This window comes from Heterocephalus glaber, unplaced genomic scaffold (assembly GCF_053883595.1).
Source record: "Heterocephalus glaber isolate CG9 unplaced genomic scaffold, H.glaber_assembly_v1.0 deba00001504, whole genome shotgun sequence".
In the NCBI taxonomy this organism is placed as follows: Eukaryota; Metazoa; Chordata; class Mammalia; order Rodentia; family Bathyergidae; genus Heterocephalus; species Heterocephalus glaber.
In genome coordinates this window covers 47,766,686-47,788,420 of record NW_028258324.1, presented here as the reverse complement: position 1 = coordinate 47,788,420, position 21,735 = coordinate 47,766,686, and the positions used below count along the sequence as shown (strand labels likewise).

The 21,735-nt window shown below is 38.0% G+C and overlaps 1 protein-coding gene across 6 annotated transcripts in view; it reads left to right on the top strand.

The window, feature by feature from the left end:
* The window catches only part of Tnik (TRAF2 and NCK interacting kinase), a 397,016-nt gene that overhangs the window by 328,874 nt on the left and 46,407 nt on the right, over positions 1-21,735 (top strand). For all 6 annotated transcript variants that reach the window (XM_004834596.4, XM_013071572.3, XM_004834595.4 and 3 more), the window contains 5 exons: positions 6,674-6,838; positions 8,757-8,996; positions 11,290-11,396; positions 18,361-18,524; positions 21,327-21,424. In XM_004834596.4, the coding sequence (XP_004834653.1) occupies positions 6,674-6,838; positions 8,757-8,996; positions 11,290-11,396; positions 18,361-18,524; positions 21,327-21,424 (774 nt within the window). The remainder of the gene's footprint in view (positions 1-6,673; positions 6,839-8,756; positions 8,997-11,289; positions 11,397-18,360; positions 18,525-21,326; positions 21,425-21,735) is intronic.

Below are 21,735 nucleotides of genomic sequence, written 5' to 3'. Positions count from 1 at the left end.
CTGGAGTATCCTCTCTATTCAGAACTAACCCAGAGTTCCCGCACACTCAGAAGTCCTGGCAATCCTGGGGACAAATCTGTGCAGATGCCACCAAGACTATTCTCTAGACTTACTAATTTTCCTGTGCTTCCTGAACAGGCTTCTACCAATGAAAGAAACATAGTGGGGTGTGCAAACAACATGGCTGTATCACCACGCACTCCTGATGTGAGGGTCCTTGGCCCCCATAAGTCTGGGCCACCTCTGGTGGGTGACAGCTTCCAACATCACTGGCTTCCTAACAACAGATGCTCTTTCTTTGGCCTTCATCCATGTTCAGACATACGTGGGGACATTCAGTGGGAGTTTTGTATTAAGTTCTCTCCTCCTGGATGTGGATAACATAATCTAGCTTTCAACAAACCATCAGTCTACTCATGAAACAGTCCCCGAGTCTTAGATTGGGGGATTATATTTTAGAAGAAAGAAAATATTTAGGTGGTAGAAGGAGTGACAGTGCTAACTGGGGATTGGAGCAACTAGTGTACAAATAAGAATGAGTAATTGTCTGCCTTGATTCAATGTGTTATTTTTTAACACCTACTTCTTAAACTAGGAAGAAAAATGTATGTGAGAAGCTCTATCTTCTTGACCTTTTAATGCTTCTCATCAGCAGTGTACACACTTTTCTTCTAAAGCATTATTTACAGATCTCTTTTCTTGTATTATGAAGGTGGGGTTCAAAGTCAAACAGTAACACATGTTTCAAGACTTCAGATATGAACAGAATTTATAGCTTATCAGTGCCTCAAGTATCAACTGATAAGGAAACCTGAGTTGAATTCTCTGACGGTAGAATAAAAAGGGTCCATTTTCTTCTCCAAATGCCTGAACTGCCAGGATATAAATTTGAAAACATCCTTACCAGGGAAGAACGGGCAACTGTGCTTATGCTACTGTCTTCTGTGACATAGGATCTGGTCATTTTGGGCCCATGTGCCAAGGAAGACACCAGCTAGCCATCTTCCACCATTCTGTAACCTGCTCCAGCAATTGCTTTCTAACTCTGCTCTATACTCTCTTGTCCATTTAGTTTTTTTCCATCTTTCAGTACCTTTCATCTGCTTTTCTTTCTCATTCCAAATCAACAATTTCTCATCAGCGGTGTCGTATTTTAATGCTTTACCTTCTGTGTTTTTGATTTTCATTTTGTAAAGAAGTAATTATTGCCTTTCTCATTTCTTTTCTGATTAATTCGTTGGATGCAATAAGAACAAAGGAAAAAGCTTGTTCAGCTCTTCCCACCCACTTTTTCCTAAGTGTTGTATCTGTCCTGAATGGTGCATTGGCTTTCATTTTCAAATTTCAGCCAGAAAGAAACAATGTCTGCATTAAAAGAATGGCGGGAGAAATACTCCCCATTTCAAATTCTTTACCATTTCTGGATTGGGACGGAAGTCATATTTGTTCTGTGAAAACATCCATGTATGCTGTGTTGAACATCAGCTGAATGAGAATGTCTTTTTTTCCTCACTTTTTGGATGGTAGAGATTCCTTTTTCTTTCTCTCATACCTTAAAATGGCATACAATTGCCCTGGCCTGGAAGTAATTCTGTGCACCCCCTTTCCCACCCTATATAGCTAAAACAAAAATTTTGCACCAACACACAGCAGTTTCAGAATGCTCTATTTACATGAATGTTGCATGAGATTGTATTATAGTTTTTAACACTCCATCATGTACTTTCTCTAAGATACATAACAGTCATCTGGCCTTAGTTTTATTTGGCGAACAGTAATCTGATTGGGGCCAAGACATCTCTTTATTTCCATCAACCTATTGAATTTTGAAATCCCTATATATAAAAACTTCTCCACTTGGATTTCTCTGTCCAACACTGTTTTTTTTTTTGTTGTTTTAATAAAAGTTACTTTATATGAGTGTCCCAAATTACCATTTAGGGAATTTATAACTCTCCTTCTAGTCCTCAATTCCTGCTTTTGTGTCTTAAAATTTAACATTACAAAAATCTAGAAGGAAATAGTAAGGAATATATTTGAATTCAAGTTCTTCCATTTCCTGACATGTGACCAGGGCAAGTCTCATGGCCTTCCTGAGATGCAACATCCTGCTTTCTGCTTCACAGAAGGGTCCTAGCCAGTAATGGATGTGGACGTGCCATTTAAACAGCAGGCATTGTACCAATGCGAATAAAATCTGTTACTCAACATGCTCATCTTTTGTTCCCACAGCCATTGCCACCCACAAGTAAAAAGTGTTTTCCTCTCTTGTTTCTGATTTGGATTTTACATGACCAGCTCATGTCTGTCTCCATCATCTCCCTCACCTCTTCCCAGTGATAGATGAGCACTTATTTCTCATGTCAATTTGCTAATGGTTTGCTTCATTTATTTTAAGTTACATGCTTCATTCACATGGGTTCTATACTTTTTTTAGAATACTTCTTGGACATAAATCTTGGAAAAGCAGTCTAGTCTCTTATCGTTAGACAAGATTATATTTTAAGCATTCCATATGCTTGAGTCTCCCCATTGCTCAAAGGTGCCCCAGGGAAGGGACAACCCTATTTCTCAATAAGAGTCTGCCCATGTGGTATTGCCAAAAAACCACATGACTCAGCCCTTTATGTGCCAGTGACACAGGGTCAGAGTGTCTAGTGAGCACTTAAAAAGTTACTTATTGATTTCTTTCTTTTGCTCATCTTTGCCAGAAAAAATGCAAAAAAAAAAAAAAAAACAACGCTGTTTTGTTCAGTTACAGAAAAAGATAGAATTCCATGCAATTACATTTAATCATTTAATTCAGCAAGATAAGGCCTTCTAAGCCCTTCATAGATCTAAGAACTCAATGTCATATAACATTATTAAATACACCCATATGACATAGTAAAAATACTATTAAAATATTAACATTAGAATACACCCATATGACATAGTAAGAATACTTTGTCAACTTTCTTGAAATAAGTTCTGTAATTTTATTTTCATATTCTCAACAGATATTCATTATTGTGAATTAAGCTATTATGACTTACAAATTGTTTTCAAATATACAAAACAACTTGACAGTTGACACCGATGCAATGTTTCTCTATATGCTTATATTTTTATTTATTTTAAAGTTTATTGTGACTCTTGTAATCATCAAATTTACTTTTGGATTTTCTATTTTTTTGTAGCCAAGGGACATCTCATAGGCTTTAGATAGCATGTTTAAAGAATCCAGTGGACATCACAACCCTGTTTCAAACATAATTTTATTCCTGAGATTAGTTATTTTTTTCTTTCTCCCTGAAATGTTATAGTAATAATATAGTATTTTTTCAGAAGTGATTGAAACCAAAGTTATTTTAGTTTTCATGTTAAAACAATTCTTTTAATAAGTAGAACAATTTGGTAGTGAAATTGGTTAATCTCTGTTACTCGTTTGCTCAAATAATCCTGCCAATTAGAAATCCTTTGTTACAGATCATTTGCAGCTATGTTTTGGCACCTGGACACTCTATGCCTGATGTTACTAGAAAACTGTTTTTGGGTGGTGCTCTTTATATTTTACATCTTCTTAGCAGCAGGAAATTGGAGCCAATGCCCTGCTAACTAGACATTTGTGAGTATCCTGAGATAGATGGAAACATGTCTTGATTATGCTCCATTTTTAATGGCATATATACTCCTTCTGCAGGGAAAGGGCCACTTTCTTTTTGTCCCATGCCTATATATATATATATATATATATATCTCCTTTTCCATAAGTAGACATATGTCATCATAAATCAGGAGAACGCCTCTGCTTGATATCAAAATATTCAGAAGGGCCTAGTTCCAGACACATTATCCAACTTTACCACTGTGAAGTACCACTTCCAACATTTGATTTGGTATCTTTATTCCAATACTGAGGAGATCTTTGGTGAAAAGCAGTCAGGCAACATTACCTTCTAAAGTAATATTTTCTGCCTTGTCCACCTCAGGACAATTTTTTTTAGAGACAAAATATAGCTGGGGATGTAACTCAGTGTTTGAGTACTTGCCTAGTAAGCACTAAAGCCCTGGATTCAATCCCCAATGCTGGAAAAAAAAATCAAAATTAAAAAAAAAAGTTTCAAAAAGATACAAAATGTGTAGTGAAGCTGCTTCATTTTTACAACCTTCTCATAAATTTTCAAATTTCTTTGGAAAAACTCCAAACCAGGAAATTATGGCACACTGAACCCATCTGGAAATAATTTATGAAGTGTAACAATTGGTTATTTATATATTTTAGAATCTGTAGACTGAAATATACTAATGGTAGAATTTAGTGTCCAAGTTGATAGAAAGCATAGGAAATTTTTCTAGGAGTATGTTAGTAACACAACTATTTAAGCCCATTCATTGTCTTTGAAAATCAGTACTTCACTCTCTGCCTTGTTCACTTCTAATGACAACTTTAGGGTCCCATGTGATCTGTGGTTCTATTACTTTCAAAGATGCTTGCTTTACTGGGACATTGTTGCTAGATGCCAAAAGAATTATCTTCAAATTACTACTTTGCTCAAGATAAAGTCTTTTCTACTGTTGGTTTTTGGTGTGTTATCTCTAACTATGTATTTAAAACTGAGTATATTTTACAGTTAAAATAATAATTATGATTAAAGTATTCTCCGTTCTCTGAATACGTGTGGTTCCTGAATCCAGGATAACACGTGGCTAGATTGTACATAGCCAGGTGTTTATCTGAAGTGTGTCTGAATCTCTTGCGTTCCTGAGCTCAGATATCAGTGACTGGGATAGTAGGAGTTCGGAGAGTAAGAGATGTGTGTGTGTGTGTGTGTGTGTGTGTGTGTGTGTGTGTGTGTGTATGTCATTTACCTATTAACAGTTTTCCCTGGAAATAAGAAAATGGCTAATATTTGACCAGTACCAATTGTCTAGAAATAACCTTCTTTTCAAAGACTCTGATATTTGGAAAGCAGTATATTGAATACTTTGGTCTCAATTTACCTGTTGCTCTCTTTGCAGGACTTTTTCTTTGTGGTTTTATGTCAAGCACAGCTTTTGTTCTTCTGCTCAATCCAATAGCCAGATGATTATGGCTGATATAGTGCTTTGCACGTATGACACACAAAGTGTACATGTTCTGGTTTATGTTCCCAGCTTTTTGCAGCTTATTTGGTGTATGATGAGCTTCTGGGACATGGAATTTCAAATTCAAAGACAATTGGATGCCAGTTGTATGTACCTTGCACAGCCATGGTGGGTGAAGAGATTAAAATTAAACCTCAGTAGAGGCAGGAGGGATGTCTTCTATTTTGTGGCAGGTCTTATCATGTTTAAATAATTGAGGTTAATATGACAGTTAAAAAATACAGATTTATTTTGTATAGGAGATGGAGTCTGCCTCCAGAAAAATTCAAAATAGGTAGGGAGCATGGAAAAGAATAGCACTTTTGAATTTTTATTTCAAGTCAGGCATTAAAATTAGAAAAAACTATTAGCTGCTACATAAAAATATGCAGACAGACTTGAAAATTGAATCAGCTGAAGAGAATTAGAGTTCACTCATCAAGGTAGGGAACGTGGTGGCATTGCCCTGACGACAAGTTTTGGTAGTCAAGTTGACACTGAAGAAAAGACAGGACAAGGTGGATCTGTAGGAAAAGTATAAGAGCTCTGGAACCTGTCTACTATCTTACATCGTGTCTTGCAGTGTACATCTTGCTGACCTGTTTGTCTTTAAAGTTGTCCTCTTCAACAGTCTATTGTAAATAGGTACAAAGGGCAATTGTTACCTGCTTTCTTTCCCTTTGAAATGCTTGGGCTTAGTTGCCTGCTTTGAGCTAAGAGAGACCCTTGAAGAGAGAGAAGGATAAGAAAATGAAATGGACGAGAGGGGAGAGGGTGGGAGGTGGAGAGAAGAGGAGGGGAAGCAAGAAGGAACTCCACTTGTGCAAAACCAAGAAGGAGAAGGGGGAGATCAAGCAGTGGAGCCCAAGCTGGGAATGGAAAGAATGAGGAGGAGCAATGTATTTTAGGGAGCAGGGAGCGACAATTGAAAAGAAAGATCCCTAAAGAGAGAAAAAGAAAATGATACAGGAAGTCTGTGTAAGACAGGCCGTGCTCATTATGCAGGGAGCCTGGAACTCCTACTTGCCTATCAGCAGTTATGTGAGGAAGTAGAGGGTTTGTGCACTTAGTGTCAGCCTCTTGTCAGCCCTCCCTGGGGTTCTTCCCCTTCCTGTCCCATGAGTCAGCCCAATGCAAGTTGCTATTTTCCCCCAAGCAATCTGAATGCCTACTGTAGTTCCCTTTGATTATCTAGGGTGCAAATTGTCCCTTGCCTGACCCATGGCTTTGTGCCGATCAGCAAGATATCCCAGTCAGGGCAAGATAGACTCTTAGCAGGCCCTGACTTCTCAGCCAAGTGAAGTAAGATAATGGGTAATAAATAAAAAGGTAATAGTTTGGATGTTCTGCACTTTTGTTGTTATTGCCGCTAGTAGTGTCTGGTCTGATTTTTTAAAATCAAGAGAGAAAGTTTTTTGTAAATTATTGATAGCAAAAATGTGGAATTTTGGTTCTGTAAATTGATCAGAGGAACACAAATATGGCTGTGCAGGTGACTACAGAAAATCCTTCCTGGGAAATGAGTTGACTTCTATCCACTGAGGTTCTCTCCTTCTTTGGCTTATAGGTAGAAGAACGGTCAAGACTCAACCGGCAGAGTTCACCTGCCATGCCTCACAAGGTTGCCAACAGGATTTCTGACCCCAACCTGCCCCCAAGGTCGGAGTCCTTCAGCATTAGTGGAGTTCAACCTGCTCGAACACCCCCTATGCTCAGACCTGTTGATCCCCAGGTATAATCTCTTTTGTTTCACTGGAGATTAGGATGTACAAGAAAATTTATTAAAAGCCCAAAGAATTATAACATGGATTAGAGCATAAGGTAAATTAGTTGACAACTGTGATATAGAACTTAGAATCGTATATGAGGCACCACTGAATTTGAAGAGTAGAGGAATAGATGAGAAAGAAGAAGCACCACACTTAACTTTGATTCAACTACAAAGTCACTTCTTGGTAAATTGGTCTCTCTCGGAAACTCTAAAGAGTTTCTGCAAGGTGAGAACAAGCATCCTTTTACTAATAAATACCAAAACTAAAATTCATATAGACCAGTGATGATGAACCTTTTAGAGCTTTCAGTGATACAAACAGCCCATTGCGGCATGCATGCCGTAGATTCGCCACCACGATACAGACAGACCTGTGCAGTATGAAGTATATATACATTGTGTTCCTTGGGACTTGGGCTGGAGCCTGAAACTGGAAAAACATTCAGTGGACTTGGTAAAATAAAAGTGCATCTTCAAAGCCAGTGGTTCTCCAAGTAGTCACTGGACCCCTAGATCAACATTACCCAGGGACTTGATAGAAATGAAGATTCTCAAGCCCACTTCAGACCTTATAATCAGAAAAATGGGGTGGGGCCTGGCAGTCTGTGGTTAACAGTCCTTCCCGGTGATTCTGTTGCACTTCAGAGTCTGAGAATCACTGTTGTGAGCTACTTGGGAAGGAAAAAAGATTTCTTCGTGTTTAGGAAAGAAGGAAGTTTCTGGAAGCTCTGTAGGAATTTTAAAGTATACCACTGTATACCCTCAAAATGAAAGATACTATGAAATAGAGTGTGGGGTTCTATAAAACAATAAAGGTGATAGCTTTTTTCATCCAAATATCTTAAATTTATTGCAGGCATCCATCTTAAGACTTCCACAATATATTTTGAGGTCATTTTTGAAATATGTAATGCTGTTTGTACTGGAGTTTTAAAAAGTAGTGATAAAATCATGTTTTCTTTGTGTTTTAAATTTACCTATAATAGATTAGATCCAAGAATTTCCAGCTTTGGCCAGCTTAATATGTCTTCCCCTTGATTGTTTTTATGTATATAGAATTCTTTCATGGCTACCTTCCAAAGAGACATAGTTTTATAGGAACTTCACTTTTGACACACAAATATTCTCTTGTAAAACCCTTAACTTGTCTTGAGGAGGTACTTTTGCCCTGTAACAGTGGAGTGCTGGGAAAAACTTACTTTCTGAAAGTGGCTAAGAAATGAAAATGTAGATATCCTGTGACAGCTGATTAGTTCAGGCACTTCAGTTTTTGTTTTTTAGACTCTTTTTAAAGTAGGTTGTGCTTCATACTAGATACTTTATTCTGATTTATTTTAATGATATACATTCTATATTTAATGTTATTTAGCATTAGTATAAATTTCACTGGTTCTGTTCTGGTTGAAGTATAAAATTCATTCAGCAGAAATAGGCTTTGAGGATTTCCTTTGAATTGTTATTAATAACATTCCAATTGAAACTTCAGACCCAAGAGAGTATGATAGGTTCTTGTACAAAGCAGATACTAAATTAATGTTTGTTGAACTAACAATTCAATTTAAAAAGCATTCTACATTTTCCCCAGCCAAGATTTACTGAACACCTTCCATGAACCAGGCATAAATCAAGGCTTGAGAACATGATGATAAGCATGACTTCCATGGGAAGCCGAGCTTCTTGAAGTAGGAGGATAGGTTTAACTAGTCACTAAACAATGGATATCTTCTATCCAAATTTGATAACTTCTCTTAAAGGCCCACAATCTCACTGAAAGACTGAATGACTTTAAATATGACCACAAGAGTTATATAATAGGTAAGACCTTAGTGGATCTGCTTTTGCTTCTAATAATGCTACTCTAATGTTGGCTTGTGCTTAGATCCCACAGCTGGTGGCTGTAAAATCCCAGGGACCTGCCTTGACCGCCTCTCAGTCAGTGCATGAGCAGCCTACAAAAGGCCTCTCTGGATTTCAGGAGGCTCTGAACGTGACCTCTCACCGTGTTGAGATGCCACGCCAGAACTCAGATCCCACTTCTGAAAACCCTCCTCTCCCCACTCGCATTGAGAAGTTTGACCGAAGCTCTTGGTTACGACAGGAAGAAGATATTCCACCAAAGGTAATGTTACTGTTACAGGTGTGCTTTTATCATCATCACCATCATCATCATTGGTCAATGTTACCAAAACTACTGCAGACCTTGGAGGTAACAAAGAATGTGATAATGCCAGCTCACCATTCCTCTCCCTCCTTACTCCCAAGCTAAGAGCTGCAGTACCATTTCTCATTTCTGAACTTTCTTTTCCCCCTGAAAGAACTGAGACTCGAGTAGTTTGAATGACTTTTAAGTATATGTCCTGTATTCCAGAATTAGAACTCTCAATGCAAGCACCCTAGACAACTTTACTATTCATACTAAAAAGCAAATTAATGGATGTTTTCATTGATGACTGAATCTATATCTAGAAAAATTGAAAACTTTCACATGAAAAGTAAAAGGTTCATTGGTTCCTATTTTTAACCATACAAAGTAAAACTAGACTTCATGGGTTCAGTAGGTACTACTGCACGTAGGATATTTTACTTGGCTCCATTTAAGGAAAGCTCCTTGTAGAATAAGTCATGATTCAATTTCAGCCTCAGTTAATGACTGAAAATAAAACTTCAGGACGAAAAAAAACCAGCCTTCTCGCTGGATAGAACAGTCTTGAGTTTTGAGGGTTTTTTTCTTTTGTTTTCATACACCAAGCTGTTACTTTTCCCCAGATATGTTCTGGAGTGTAGCTGCAAGTAACCTGTACATTTTTTTGAAACACTGAAGACGTTTTTCATTGGATTCTTCCTGGTTCAGGAATCCCCTTTCTCCCGAGGTCAGCACTGGGAGCTACAAATAGAATGTCCCACAATTTCCAAGAAATAATGTCATTATTATTTCCACAAAATAATAATAGTTTTTGCTTAGTGATTTAGAAATATTTTTTAGCCTCTCAAAATGATATTGCATCAAGACTTCCATTATTTTGAACATGAACATAGCTGATAATGGCTTTTTTTGTTGACATTAGAAAAGGTTTCTTAGAGAGCCAGGGATTCAGCTCAGTGGTGCCGCTGCCTGCCTCACAAATGCAAGGTCCTGACTTTGATCCCCAGTAACAAAAAAAAAAAAAAAAAGAAAGGTTTCTTACGACCAAACTTTAGTGTGGAAGATAAGATAGGCACAGGAGCTGGAGAGACTGAAAGGGGAAGCTATTGGTCCATTCTAAAAACGTACATGCATGCATTTGAAATGCTAGGAAGGAACTTTAGGTCAATTCAAGGATTTAGGTTTTAATAATTTCTTAGGTCCTTCTCTACAAATAGTTATGTTTACAAAAAGAAACAGGAAAAATAGCAGTAGCAATATTTAATTTGAACAGGTGGTAACACTAATTTGGCCATTCTGCTTCACTTCACTGATTCATCTTTATGTTGAAATAATAGTTGAAATTATGATAAAAATTATAGAATAAATTACAGAATAATAAAAATTATAATAAAAATTAATTTTACAAACAAAGGATACCACTTTATGTTGAAAGTAATTTTCTATACCAGAATTCATATGACTTTTAAATAGTGTACTTATTTGGTGCACTTATAGTATTTGATTTTATTTTTGAAAAGTATCTGTAGTATCTTAAAAGGAGTCATTCTTAAATACAACCTTAGGGTTTTCCTGCTAAGCTAACAATACATTTTCTAACTATACTTCACAGTCTTAATGGTACTCACTCGGGGTTTTTGAAAATCCTTCCAGTAGTCTCAGTATTTATATTGTTTTGTAATGAACTTGCTAATTGACTAGTGTTTTGGATTTGGGGTTTTTAATTAATATTTTCAAGTTGACTAGAAATATGCAGGATCTATCCTAGTAGGTTCTCTGAGATCACTGACTTGTGACTGAATGTTCCCAACTCTAGCCTGATATCCCACTTTCTTATCAGATTTTACATTTTTGAGTTGTGATGGGAATTAAAAAGGAAAGTTGGCCTTATCACAGTGGCTCTTATTTGATGCAACTCCCAGTGAGGTACTACCCCAAAGAAGTTTCTGATATCTACCACTTTTGCTCTCCAAAAAGAGAAATTAACTTCTTACAGCTCATTAAAGCAAAATTATCTATTTATCTTTAAATGTAAGACCTAAAACAATCTTGCTTAATGGTGGTTGAGTGTGGCTCATTGCCTTCTGCCACTAGACTCTTCTTTGGTTTTGTTTAGAAAGTTTACTATTTCTTTGAGGACTGAAAGATACTTCCTTCATATTTCAAATTGTTTTTGTAACTTCAAATATTCTGAAAGAAATGTTTTTCAGATAGTAGCCTATGGAAGCTCTTTTATGGAAAATATTTCTGAATTTTGTTTTTCCTCCAGGTGCCTCAAAGAACAACTTCTATATCCCCGGCGTTAGCCAGAAAGAATTCACCTGGAAATGGTAGTGCTTTGGGACCCAGACTAGGATCTCAACCCATCAGAGCAAGGTAAGGAAGGAAGGAGGCCAGGGTGAAGGAAGAATACCCTCCCACTATTGCCATTACATTTTTTTAAAAAGTGTCTGTGTTCTTAAATCACTTCAAAAGGATGTTGAGTTGCCACCTAGACCATAAGTTTTCATTAACTAGAACATACGCTTTCAATAGATTTTAGAAATCAGTGTACAGTGTACAATGAAAGAATGAATGAATGAGGCAATCCAGAAGCCGATCAAGTATACTTTAACTAACAGTTTTTAAAATCTGGATAAAAATGCAAACATAAATCTGGCTGCAATATTTAAAACCATTTACTCCAGAGACCATTTGATGGAATGAGTAGAATGAAATAGACTGTTTTGAAATTATTTTCATCAGGTAAAAAAATATACCGTGGGAATGCTTGAGATGGTAAAAAGCAATTGCCAGGGAAATAGTGACCAACTGCAGAGCTTCTGAAGCTTGTCAAGTAGAGATAGACCAACTCCAATGAGAAAATCACCTCCTTGTCCTTTTTCAGGAGCTCTGAATTACAGTTCTGCTTCCACTGTTGCTGTGTGTTCTCCTTCCAGAATTTTCCATCATCAATGTATGTTTTTACAGTTGGGAAATTGCATTCACTCCCATTGGTTGGTGTAGAGGTCCTTAGAGAAGCCAGAAAGTAAATATCTTTCCAGCATCTGAGCAGATTTGATGTGGTAACAGATGCTGTTTGCTGCTATCGTTGCTGTTGCTATCGTTCATCAAGCTTCCCTCAGATTTTTCACGATGACTACATCCCTTTTTAGGATCCACTGAAATAGCAAATGGCCTCTGCTAAGACTATAAAAAGAATAAGCTTGTCAAGCTATTTTCTTTTCCTTCACTGTGGTCACAATAAGAGAAAAGCCAGAGAGAGAAAGAGAGAGAAGGAGGGAGAGAGGAGAGAGAAACGGAGAGACTGTAAAGGAAGCTCATGGTTATTTGTACATATCTTTAAAACATGAAATTGTTTTTGATGTTAACACTTCAGTTTTCCTCTTCATATGAAAAGCCTTAGGAAGGGTCACTCCATAAAAATGACAGAACTATACTAAGAACATGAATCCCTTTAGGGTAAAGATTTTAGCTCATTCTGGAAGGAATTACCAATTTCTGTACACTCTGAATGAACCAACCATTTTTTCCAGTGACTTGTCAGATTTGTGCTGAGCTGGTGTTGCTAGGCAGCACTGAGGAAGACTGGAACTTGCTGTGGCCAGGGAGCCTGAGGAATGCAATCTCTGGATTCCCAGATGAACTTTATCAATCCTTCTTTTCAAGCAGAGATAAGTCTCCAGTTATCAGCACTTCTTGATCTTTTGAACCCTGCCCTTGGGGCTCTGTTTATTAGATCAGTTGCTTAACATTGTAGTTGCTTTAGATCAAGCATTATTTCAACTTTAAGTATTCTTCCTCCTGTCAACCAAGAATTACTTTTATATAGTCAAATAAAAAGCAGCTTATTTCTTCTGAAGTGCTATTTTAATAACATTAGCGCCTAAGATAATTGGCATTTGATGATCAGTAGTGTAGAAAATATGAGCTTTCCCTTGGAACCATTTAAATACTGTACTTTGTTCAAAGTATGCAGGCTTTGTGAGAGATGGCTAATGTTTTTCTACTTAAGGGATAGAAAGAAAGCTAAGAGATAATAATTCATAATAAAAGTAAAAAAGATTGGAAGCAGGGGAGAATCCCCGTTTCTGTAAGTGTGATAATCCTAGAGAGCATCCCTGCTTCTTGCTAACATGTCTCTATGTGGCCAATGTTTAAGATATAAAGAAAACTCTGCAGCTCCAGATAGTATTACATTTATAAAAAAACTTTAAGATTCAAGTCACCGTGAGAGATAGCTTCCGTTCACCTTTGCTAGATAATAAGCCACACAAAAACTTGAAACAATAACAGTTTATTATTTCTCACAACTCTGTGGGTTGGCCGGAAGTTTTCCTGGTCTGGCCTGGACTCAGTCATGTGGCTGCAGTGAGCTAATGTGTCAGCTGTACCTCTTAATGCACAGGGTCTTCTGTCCCCTGCTTCTTTGCCCTTTCTCCGTTACAGAACAGTATTTCAAGAGGGAACCTTCCAGTGTACAGAGCTTTTGCAGCCTTTGCTTGTATTACCTTAGTTGACACCCCAGTGGCCACTGCCAGTCTCTTGGCCCATCCCTGAGTTGTGGAAAGGAAGCGCACAGGGAAGCGGCCACCAAGAGATGTGACTGGCAAGGGCCGGTGCTGTGACGGCCTCTCTACCTTCTGTTGGTCCCAGTGAAGTCCTCACAGTTCTTTGTGTACCATTTGTCAGATAATCACCCACCCATTAAAAATAAAAACTGTTTTACAGTCTTCTAAGCTACACTTCCCATACTTTGTCAATATTCCTTTTTTTCTTCCTTCCTAGTCTTTCTTTGAAGTGATTCTAAAGGGAAATTAGAAAATCAGCAAAGTTAGCATAGATTCTAATAAAAATTTCAGGACTGACAAGGGACAGAGTCAGGATGCTTTGTTAGTTTTAGCTCATTTGCTAAATTCATCTAGTATATATTAAGGGCCTGCTGTCTGCATGACTGCAAGCTGCCCTGGGACCCACTGACTCCAAACAAGACTGCCTGACTCCTGGGCCCATGGTTCATACTATCCTCTGCTCCTTGAGGCCACAGGTATTCTTAAGGGAAGGCAAAATTATATTTCTTGACTCACTTTCTAATTTTGCTTCAGGATAAATTTGTGAAATAACTTATTTAAAGACAGAGTCCCTTTCTTCCTCTGTGGTAAACTTAGGGACCCCACATTTAAGATGTGCTTCAACAAAAGGATTTTTGGGTCCCGAGCTGCAGCAGGGAGAAGGACCACCAAGGAGAGCCAGTCTAGCCATAAGCTAGTGTGATATTTATTGATAATTTGGAAAACAATGTTTAAATCAATAATAAACTAGCCCACTAGAAGGAAGACTGTTGTGCTCAGGTACTTATAACATGAGAATAAAAGCAAAGCTTTACTCTTCTGGATACCCTTCCTTCTCCTAGGAATAACTCCATTATCTCACTCTTTTGCTGTCTACACACACTATACCAAATAAAAAATGGTCCTACAGAGAACTTGCTTTTAAAATAGATACAGTATTGAACAAGTAGCAACACAGGTTGTTCAAGAAAGGGGTATTAATGGGAAACCACTGGAAGGTCCTTGCCTTCTGCTTGATTTGGGGCAATTTGTTATTTATTTCTTTATTTAATAAACTATTGCAGCATTTATGAGTATCTGTACACTACAAATATTAACTATTTAAACCATGCATCAGCTCTGTGAGGCAGTGACTATCATCAACCCCATTTTATAGGCAGAGAAACTGAGATAAACAGAAGTTGGCCAAATTGCCAAATGCAACAAACTCAATAAGTGGTAAAACTAAGATGGAACTCTGGTAGCCTTACACCCAGCCTACCCTCTTAAGCCCTACCACATGCTAATCAGGTTAGCTAACATTGCTGTCACATTTTCCCAAGGGAAAAGGACCCTTGACTTCGTGATGAACATGGCACCGCTTTGCTTCTGCCTTTCTCACCCTGTGGTTTATAAGTCCAGTGATAGCTCCTCCTAATCTTAAGGTTATTGATCCTTATCCTGTGTCTGGTGGGACCTATTTATATCTCAGACAACCAATCAAGCTGGAACTAGGTGTCATCATGTGCCTTCTAGCATTCCCTTTTCAAATGGCTCACTTCTGGGTGATAACACAGAACCATGACCTCATGCAGCTTTCCTGCCTTTGATCAGTGAGCGCTTCCCACCTGCTTGTGGATGCCCCAATACCTTATTCTGTCAGGGTGATCACTTGAGTTTAAACATTTGATTTGATCATTTTAAAATATTGTTTTTAAAATCCCAGGCACTTTAATATTTAACTTTGATTCATGTGTTCTTTTATAGCAAATTAAAATTTGATCAAACAAGTACATTAAGAATATGAAAAGATTGAAATTAAGCTAGAAACACCAAGGCAAAATCCAATAACTAAATGCTTAATTTTTAAAAGTAATTCTCTGTCCCACCCTTAGTCTATCTTCTTATGATTTGTTTATTCTCCTTGACTATGTCATCAAAGAACAAAGTAAAGTGAATTTTGGCAGTCAGCCAGTTAATTAAATACTTGACCCATATACTTAGGCACAAAATCACTTTGTAATCCTCATTTTCTGTTTTGTCTTTTTATATGATTCAAGTGGATGGAGTAATTGCCACATTTTTACTTTACTGTGTGTTTTATAGACCAAACAGCATTGTCTGTAGGATGACAAATGTTTGAATTAAAAGTCAGCATGTAGGGCTGGGGATTTAGCTCAGTGGTTTTGCTGCCTGCTGTGCAAGCGCAAGGACCTGAGTTCGATCCCCAGTACCAAAAAAAAAGTTAGCATGTAAAAAAAAATCTATGGGATGTTTTCAAGTTTTTGCATGTTTGGATCTTAGTAGATTCTCTTAATACATGAACAAGGAAAATCTACAATTTAATAGAATTCTTCTGAAATTGAAACTCTCTAAGGACATTTATCTCAGACACCTTGGCCCCAAGGCCAGACCATACAGACATAATAAGGAAGAGAAAAATGTGAACAGTATGACAATTTCCCAAATTACTCATGTTTTACCCCCACAAAAAAGGTAGAAAAAGCTCTATAAAGTTTTTTCTATTTCTATGTATGGTTACATAGAAACTAAATACTTCTTTTAGTCTCCAGCAGTAAAAATAGCAACCTATTAAGATCAGCACCCACACTGATGAGCTCCAGTGGGGAGGACTTGTGCTAATGAGGCCCAGGTCAAGAATTTAATGCCCCTGGGATCCAATTAGCTTCACACAGAAGGAGGCGCTGAGCCCTGTCAGATGCACGCTCATCTCAGCTAGTTGTGCTAATACCTGTGCTTCTTTTTTATGCCAGGACAGCCTGGCCCAAGACATCATTTAAGGTGGCAGCAGCCTCCTAACTGGTCTGCCTGCCTCTTTCCTAGCCAGTTGTGCATAAGCCTACCATGGCAGACACACATTCCTTGCCAAGTTTAAACAACTAATGCTGTATAGCCTGACTTTTTCTTCTGACCACTCCCTTCTCCCACTGATCCCTATACACATTCTGTGGGTGTCCTCTCTACATCCACATACATCAGGAAAACCCCAGCTTCTTTCTGCTCATTCCACTTTCAGCCTTCCTTCTTGCTGCTCCACAGTCCCCTCAAGTCCTTTGTCCTTTTTTTTTTTTCTTTTGGTAACAGGGATCAAACTCAGGACCTTGCGTTTGCAAGGCAGGCGAGGTGCCACTGAGCTAAATCCCCTGGCCCTCTTTTGTCCTTCTTTAATACCATCCTTGACTCCTCCAGTTTGCACAAACATGTGAAATTCTTTTTGGGGAACTGAAGATGTTGGAAACAGAGGAAGCTGATGCTGAATTTGGTTTTCTGACTCAGCAACTGGATAGCAATAGATTTTCAGGTGTCAGTGAATTATCCCTGCAGCATTGTGTAAATCTAATGGACAAAAGAAACAACATCTGTTTTAGCTGTAAATTAAAAAGGAAGAGCTCTGTAGAAGCTTTAAGGATGCTTCTTTTATAGAAACAAAATTATGAAAACCTCAGCAACTGCCTCCCACCACCATTGTTTAGATGTCTCCTCATCTGGTTTAGCTTCCCTGATAGCCAATGGTGGCCCTGCTTCATGCTTCCATATTGCCCCGTGCTTCACTGCAGGAAAAGCATGAATGCAGTGGGCTAGGTGTATTTCGTTAAGCTAAGCTCACAGCAGGCACAGACTGTCTTTTTCATATCTCAAATGTCTGACAAGTGCCTGGTGTAAGTCAACTGAGCAAGTGAATAAGTACTGCTTTGGGAGGTAGTAAAGATATGAAAAATCTTCTACATTTTCTAAAACAGGGGTCTACTAGCCTGCTAATAAGCTAATTTGTTCTTGCATTAACATTTAATAATAATTATCCAAAAACATATCCCTTTGGTAGTAGCTAAGAGTATAGACTTCCTGCGAGAAGATTATAAAAAAATATAAAAACTCCGCTAGCTACATAAGCAAAGGACCTGGTTAAGCAGTTCACAGGGAAGGGATTATAAATGAGTAAAAATCATTCTACATCATTACCAATTTTTAAATGGCACTAAAAAAGTAAGATAAAATTTATCAAATTGCTCCTAATAAAATCTGGTAAGAATTTAGAGAGATGAACCATCACACATACTTCAGTAAAATTTGGTAATACTTTTGCACGCCCATTCATACATATGCATACATGCATACCACAGCTTAAGAATTTCACCCAAGAATTCTAATCCCAGGAGACAGAGACTTGATTGAGCAGTGGTGTGCACAGAGATGGCTATTTCAGTGTTATCTGTCACAGCAATGTACGGGAGTACCCTAATATCTAACAAAAGAGGGATAGTATTTTTGATGTTTTCACTCAAGACTCCTTTCAGGAGTTCAACCCCTGCACATCCAGAACCTGGCAAAGAGCAGGCACAGGATTGCTAGATTATATGGTAGTTCTGTTTTTAATTATTTTAGGAATGTGCATACTTACTATACATCCCCACCAGCAGGGTGCAGAGGTTTCCTTTTCTTCACAACTTTGTTAGCATTTGTTATCCTTTATCTTTCTGATAACAGACATTCTAACAGTGGCAAGGTGAAATTCATTGTGGTTTTAATTTGCATTTCTCTGATAATTAATGAATTGCACATTCTTACACATGCCTATTAGCTATTTGTATACCTTCTTTTGAGAAATGTCTGTTCAGGGCCTTTGCCCCATTTTTTAATCTGGTTGTTTTCTTGCTGTTGAGTCATTTGAGTTTATTATATATTATGGACATTGACGCCTTATGAGACGTGTGGCTTGAAAACTTGACAAGGTTTAAGCACGAAGTGAATGTGCTCCGCTACCCATGCAGCAACCCTGATCTCCGGAGAACAGAGCCGGTCTTGGACAGCCCCTTGCAGAGGACCAGCAGTGGCAGTTCCTCCAGCTCCAGCACCCCCAGCTCCCAGCCCAGCTCCCAAGGAGGCTCCCAGCCTGGCTCGCAGGCAGGATCCAGTGAACGGACCAGAGTTCGAGGTAAACCATTCTCTTACCTTTCCCTGGCAACATCACCGGGGAAGAAGGGTTACTTCCTGACCATGATGTGGCCCCCACTGCTGATAACAAAGAGCCTCTTAGCTGCTTTCAGCCTCCCTCTCCTGAAGGGATGCGGTCCCATGCAGGTGACATCAGAATGTGGACAAAATCCTGTCTAATCTCAGATACTAGTTCTTTCCAGGGACATCACCAAAAGAGTTCTTATTTGAAAGTATAGTCACCAGTCACCTGAATTTCCACTTCAAACTGATTGCTTGTTTTTAGAATTTCCTATACCTCTGAATGTCCTATTCCTAGTGTGTCAGTCATCTCTTTTATTATTCTGACCACAATTCATAATTGTAGTTGTTTCTCATTCATGAAACTTGATGAAGATTAATGCAGTATAAATATACTTGAGGAAAGAAATTAAATCTTTGAATTAAAAAATACATTTGCGGGCTGAGGATTTAGCTCAGTGATTCTGCCACCTGCCTTGCAAGCACAAGGTCCGGAGTTTGATCCCCGATACCAAAAAAACACATCTGCTTCTTTAGTCAAATAGATAAAAATTAGCCTGCTCAAAAGTTTAACTCAAATTATTCATCATTGTTTAGTTTTTATTAATGATGAAACCCATTAATATTATACAGGGAGTTATAGTTAACAATGCATTGTCTTTAGCTACAACAACTATGAAAATCAATATGGAGATTCCTCAAAAAAGTAAAAACAGAAATTCCCTTCAACCCAGCTATTCTTTTTCTAATTATTTTCCTGCAAGAGTTAAAAACATCATATTACAGTGATACATGCCTACAACCACAATTCATAAGAGGTAAATCTTAGAAGCAGCCTATATGTCCATCATTTAGACAAATGGCTAAAGAAAATGTGGCATTTATACACAATGGAGTACTGCTCTGCTAAAAAGAAGGATAAATTTGAGTCATTTGTAGAAAAATGGATGCACCTTGAAAACATAATGTTAAATAAAATAAATCAGACACACAAGCTTAAATACCATATGATCTCTCTTACATGAGAAACCCAAAGTATAAAATATTAAACATCAAAATCAAAAATAGATAAAAGGAAACAAGGACATAGACCTTCTGCAAACAGGAAGGGGACCAAGAGATACAAGGAAAGAGGAAGGGGAGAGGAAAAGATATAAAAAAGAATTAAATGGTGTCATGTACTTATATCAAATACCCACAATGAAAGTAGTCATTATATTGCAAACATGTACTAATACATTTAAAAATTCACTCTTAGGGCCGGGGATTTAGCTCAGTGGTTCTGCCGCCTACCTCACAAGTGCAAGGTCCCGAGTTTGATCCTTGGTATCAAAAAAAAAGTCCCATAAAAATTCACTCTTTCTGAATCACCTTCTTTGGAAGGTAATTTTGCTTATAAGTGATAAAGGCCAGTACTTTTTGAAGTGCACCTGGATAATATACTTATAAATTATTCTGTCTGATTGAAATCACCAGTTCTTTATTCTTTTTTGGCCTCTTTAGTAGACACAACCATAGTTTACCTCCTAATATCCCTATTAGGTTTCAAGTCAGTGAGCTCACCATATGTCCATTTTCAAAAGCTTGATACCTAAAATGCACCAATAAAAGAATTTAAGGAGAGAGAAAAAAAAAAAGCTTGACCTCTAACATGTGATATCCATGTTTATGATTCAGAACATGGGCTGATCCATGGCTACTCACTGTGCATTCTATACTGACATGGGTGGCACATCCCATACCTATGTATGTCTTTGTACCACTGAGCCAAACATAAACTTCTTGACTTAGAGAACTGCCATTCCCTCACTCCCTTACCTTTTTCTATTCATAAGCAACATTGTACCATCATATTCAAAGCAAATGTTAAAAAAAAAATCAGAAATATGTCTTAATTCTTACATTTTTTTTCCTTTGGTCCCTGACTCTGAGTTAAAAGTGTTCTTGTATACCTGGTATATCCCTACCTAGGAATGTCCACTTTAAAACAAAACATCTCTCCTTCCTTCTTCTCTGCTGATAAACTAATAACGTATACAGAAGCTGCTCATTCTGTAGCTGCAGGAACTGCTCACACCTTCCTCTGCACCTCTGTTCTAGGGCCTTTTCACTTTATCACCAATATCCTTCCTGCCCCTACTTCATTCTTTCTTGCTTCAAGGACTCAGATGACTCTCTACTCCTATTTTAAGGCCATCAAGCAAATAAAATAAGATTTTATTTTTTTCTCACCAAAATCCATCACAATAAGTTATCCTGATGAGTGAGTAGTAAAAGAAGAAACCAAGCATAGAACCTTAATTTGGAAGCTGGTTTAATATAGTGATTGGGAATAAAAGTTTCAGAAATCAGAAAGAAACCCAGATCAGTTCATAATTTCATCATAACCTCAGGCCATCTCTGTCATCTTTCTAAGTCTGTAAGATAGGAAAATAGTGCCACTGCTGGGTTGGAGTCAAGATGAAATGAGGTGATTGTCAGAGAAAGCACAGCATCTATCAGTATCTATCAGTATCAGTAACCCCTTAGTGAATGGTGGTAGTGGGGTGGTCCTCGCTACAGTTTTTCTTATTGTTACTAATGACTTCTGGGTTACAAGCCTAAATGTGTCTGCCTGATTTTGTTTACCTGAACATGAATGTGTCTGGGGATTTGGCTAAGTGAATGACGTGTGCACTGAGTAATCCTGAGGGGATGAATCTTCACGGATGACTCACCGAGCACTCTGGCGTCAGCGCTCTTTGATGGTCATGTCTTTCTTGGCCCTCTATTTTTCCTTCAGCCAACAGTAAGTCGGAAGGATCACCTGTGCTCCCCCATGAGCCTTCCAAGGTGAAACCAGAAGAATCCAGGGATATTACCCGGCCCAGCCGACCAGCTGTGAGTGCTTTTCTCTCTGAGTTTGAAACTTAATTTACCAGAGGACACACAAATTAAAGTAGTTGGGGTTACACTCATGATTATGAACAAAACTCTTTGAGATTAATAAGAAAGAAATCACATCTGATTAGGGAAGGACTGAATCTTGGGTTGTTTCTTCTGCCTTTGGATTATTTTGGTGACCATCAGTGCCCCTTTAGAGAATAAGATAGAAAGAGAAATAACTCATATCATTCCATAATTTTGCCTCAGCAACTTTGGCAAAGGATGTTAAAAATGGCAGTTAAGGACACTTGGGCCTGCCCTATTAA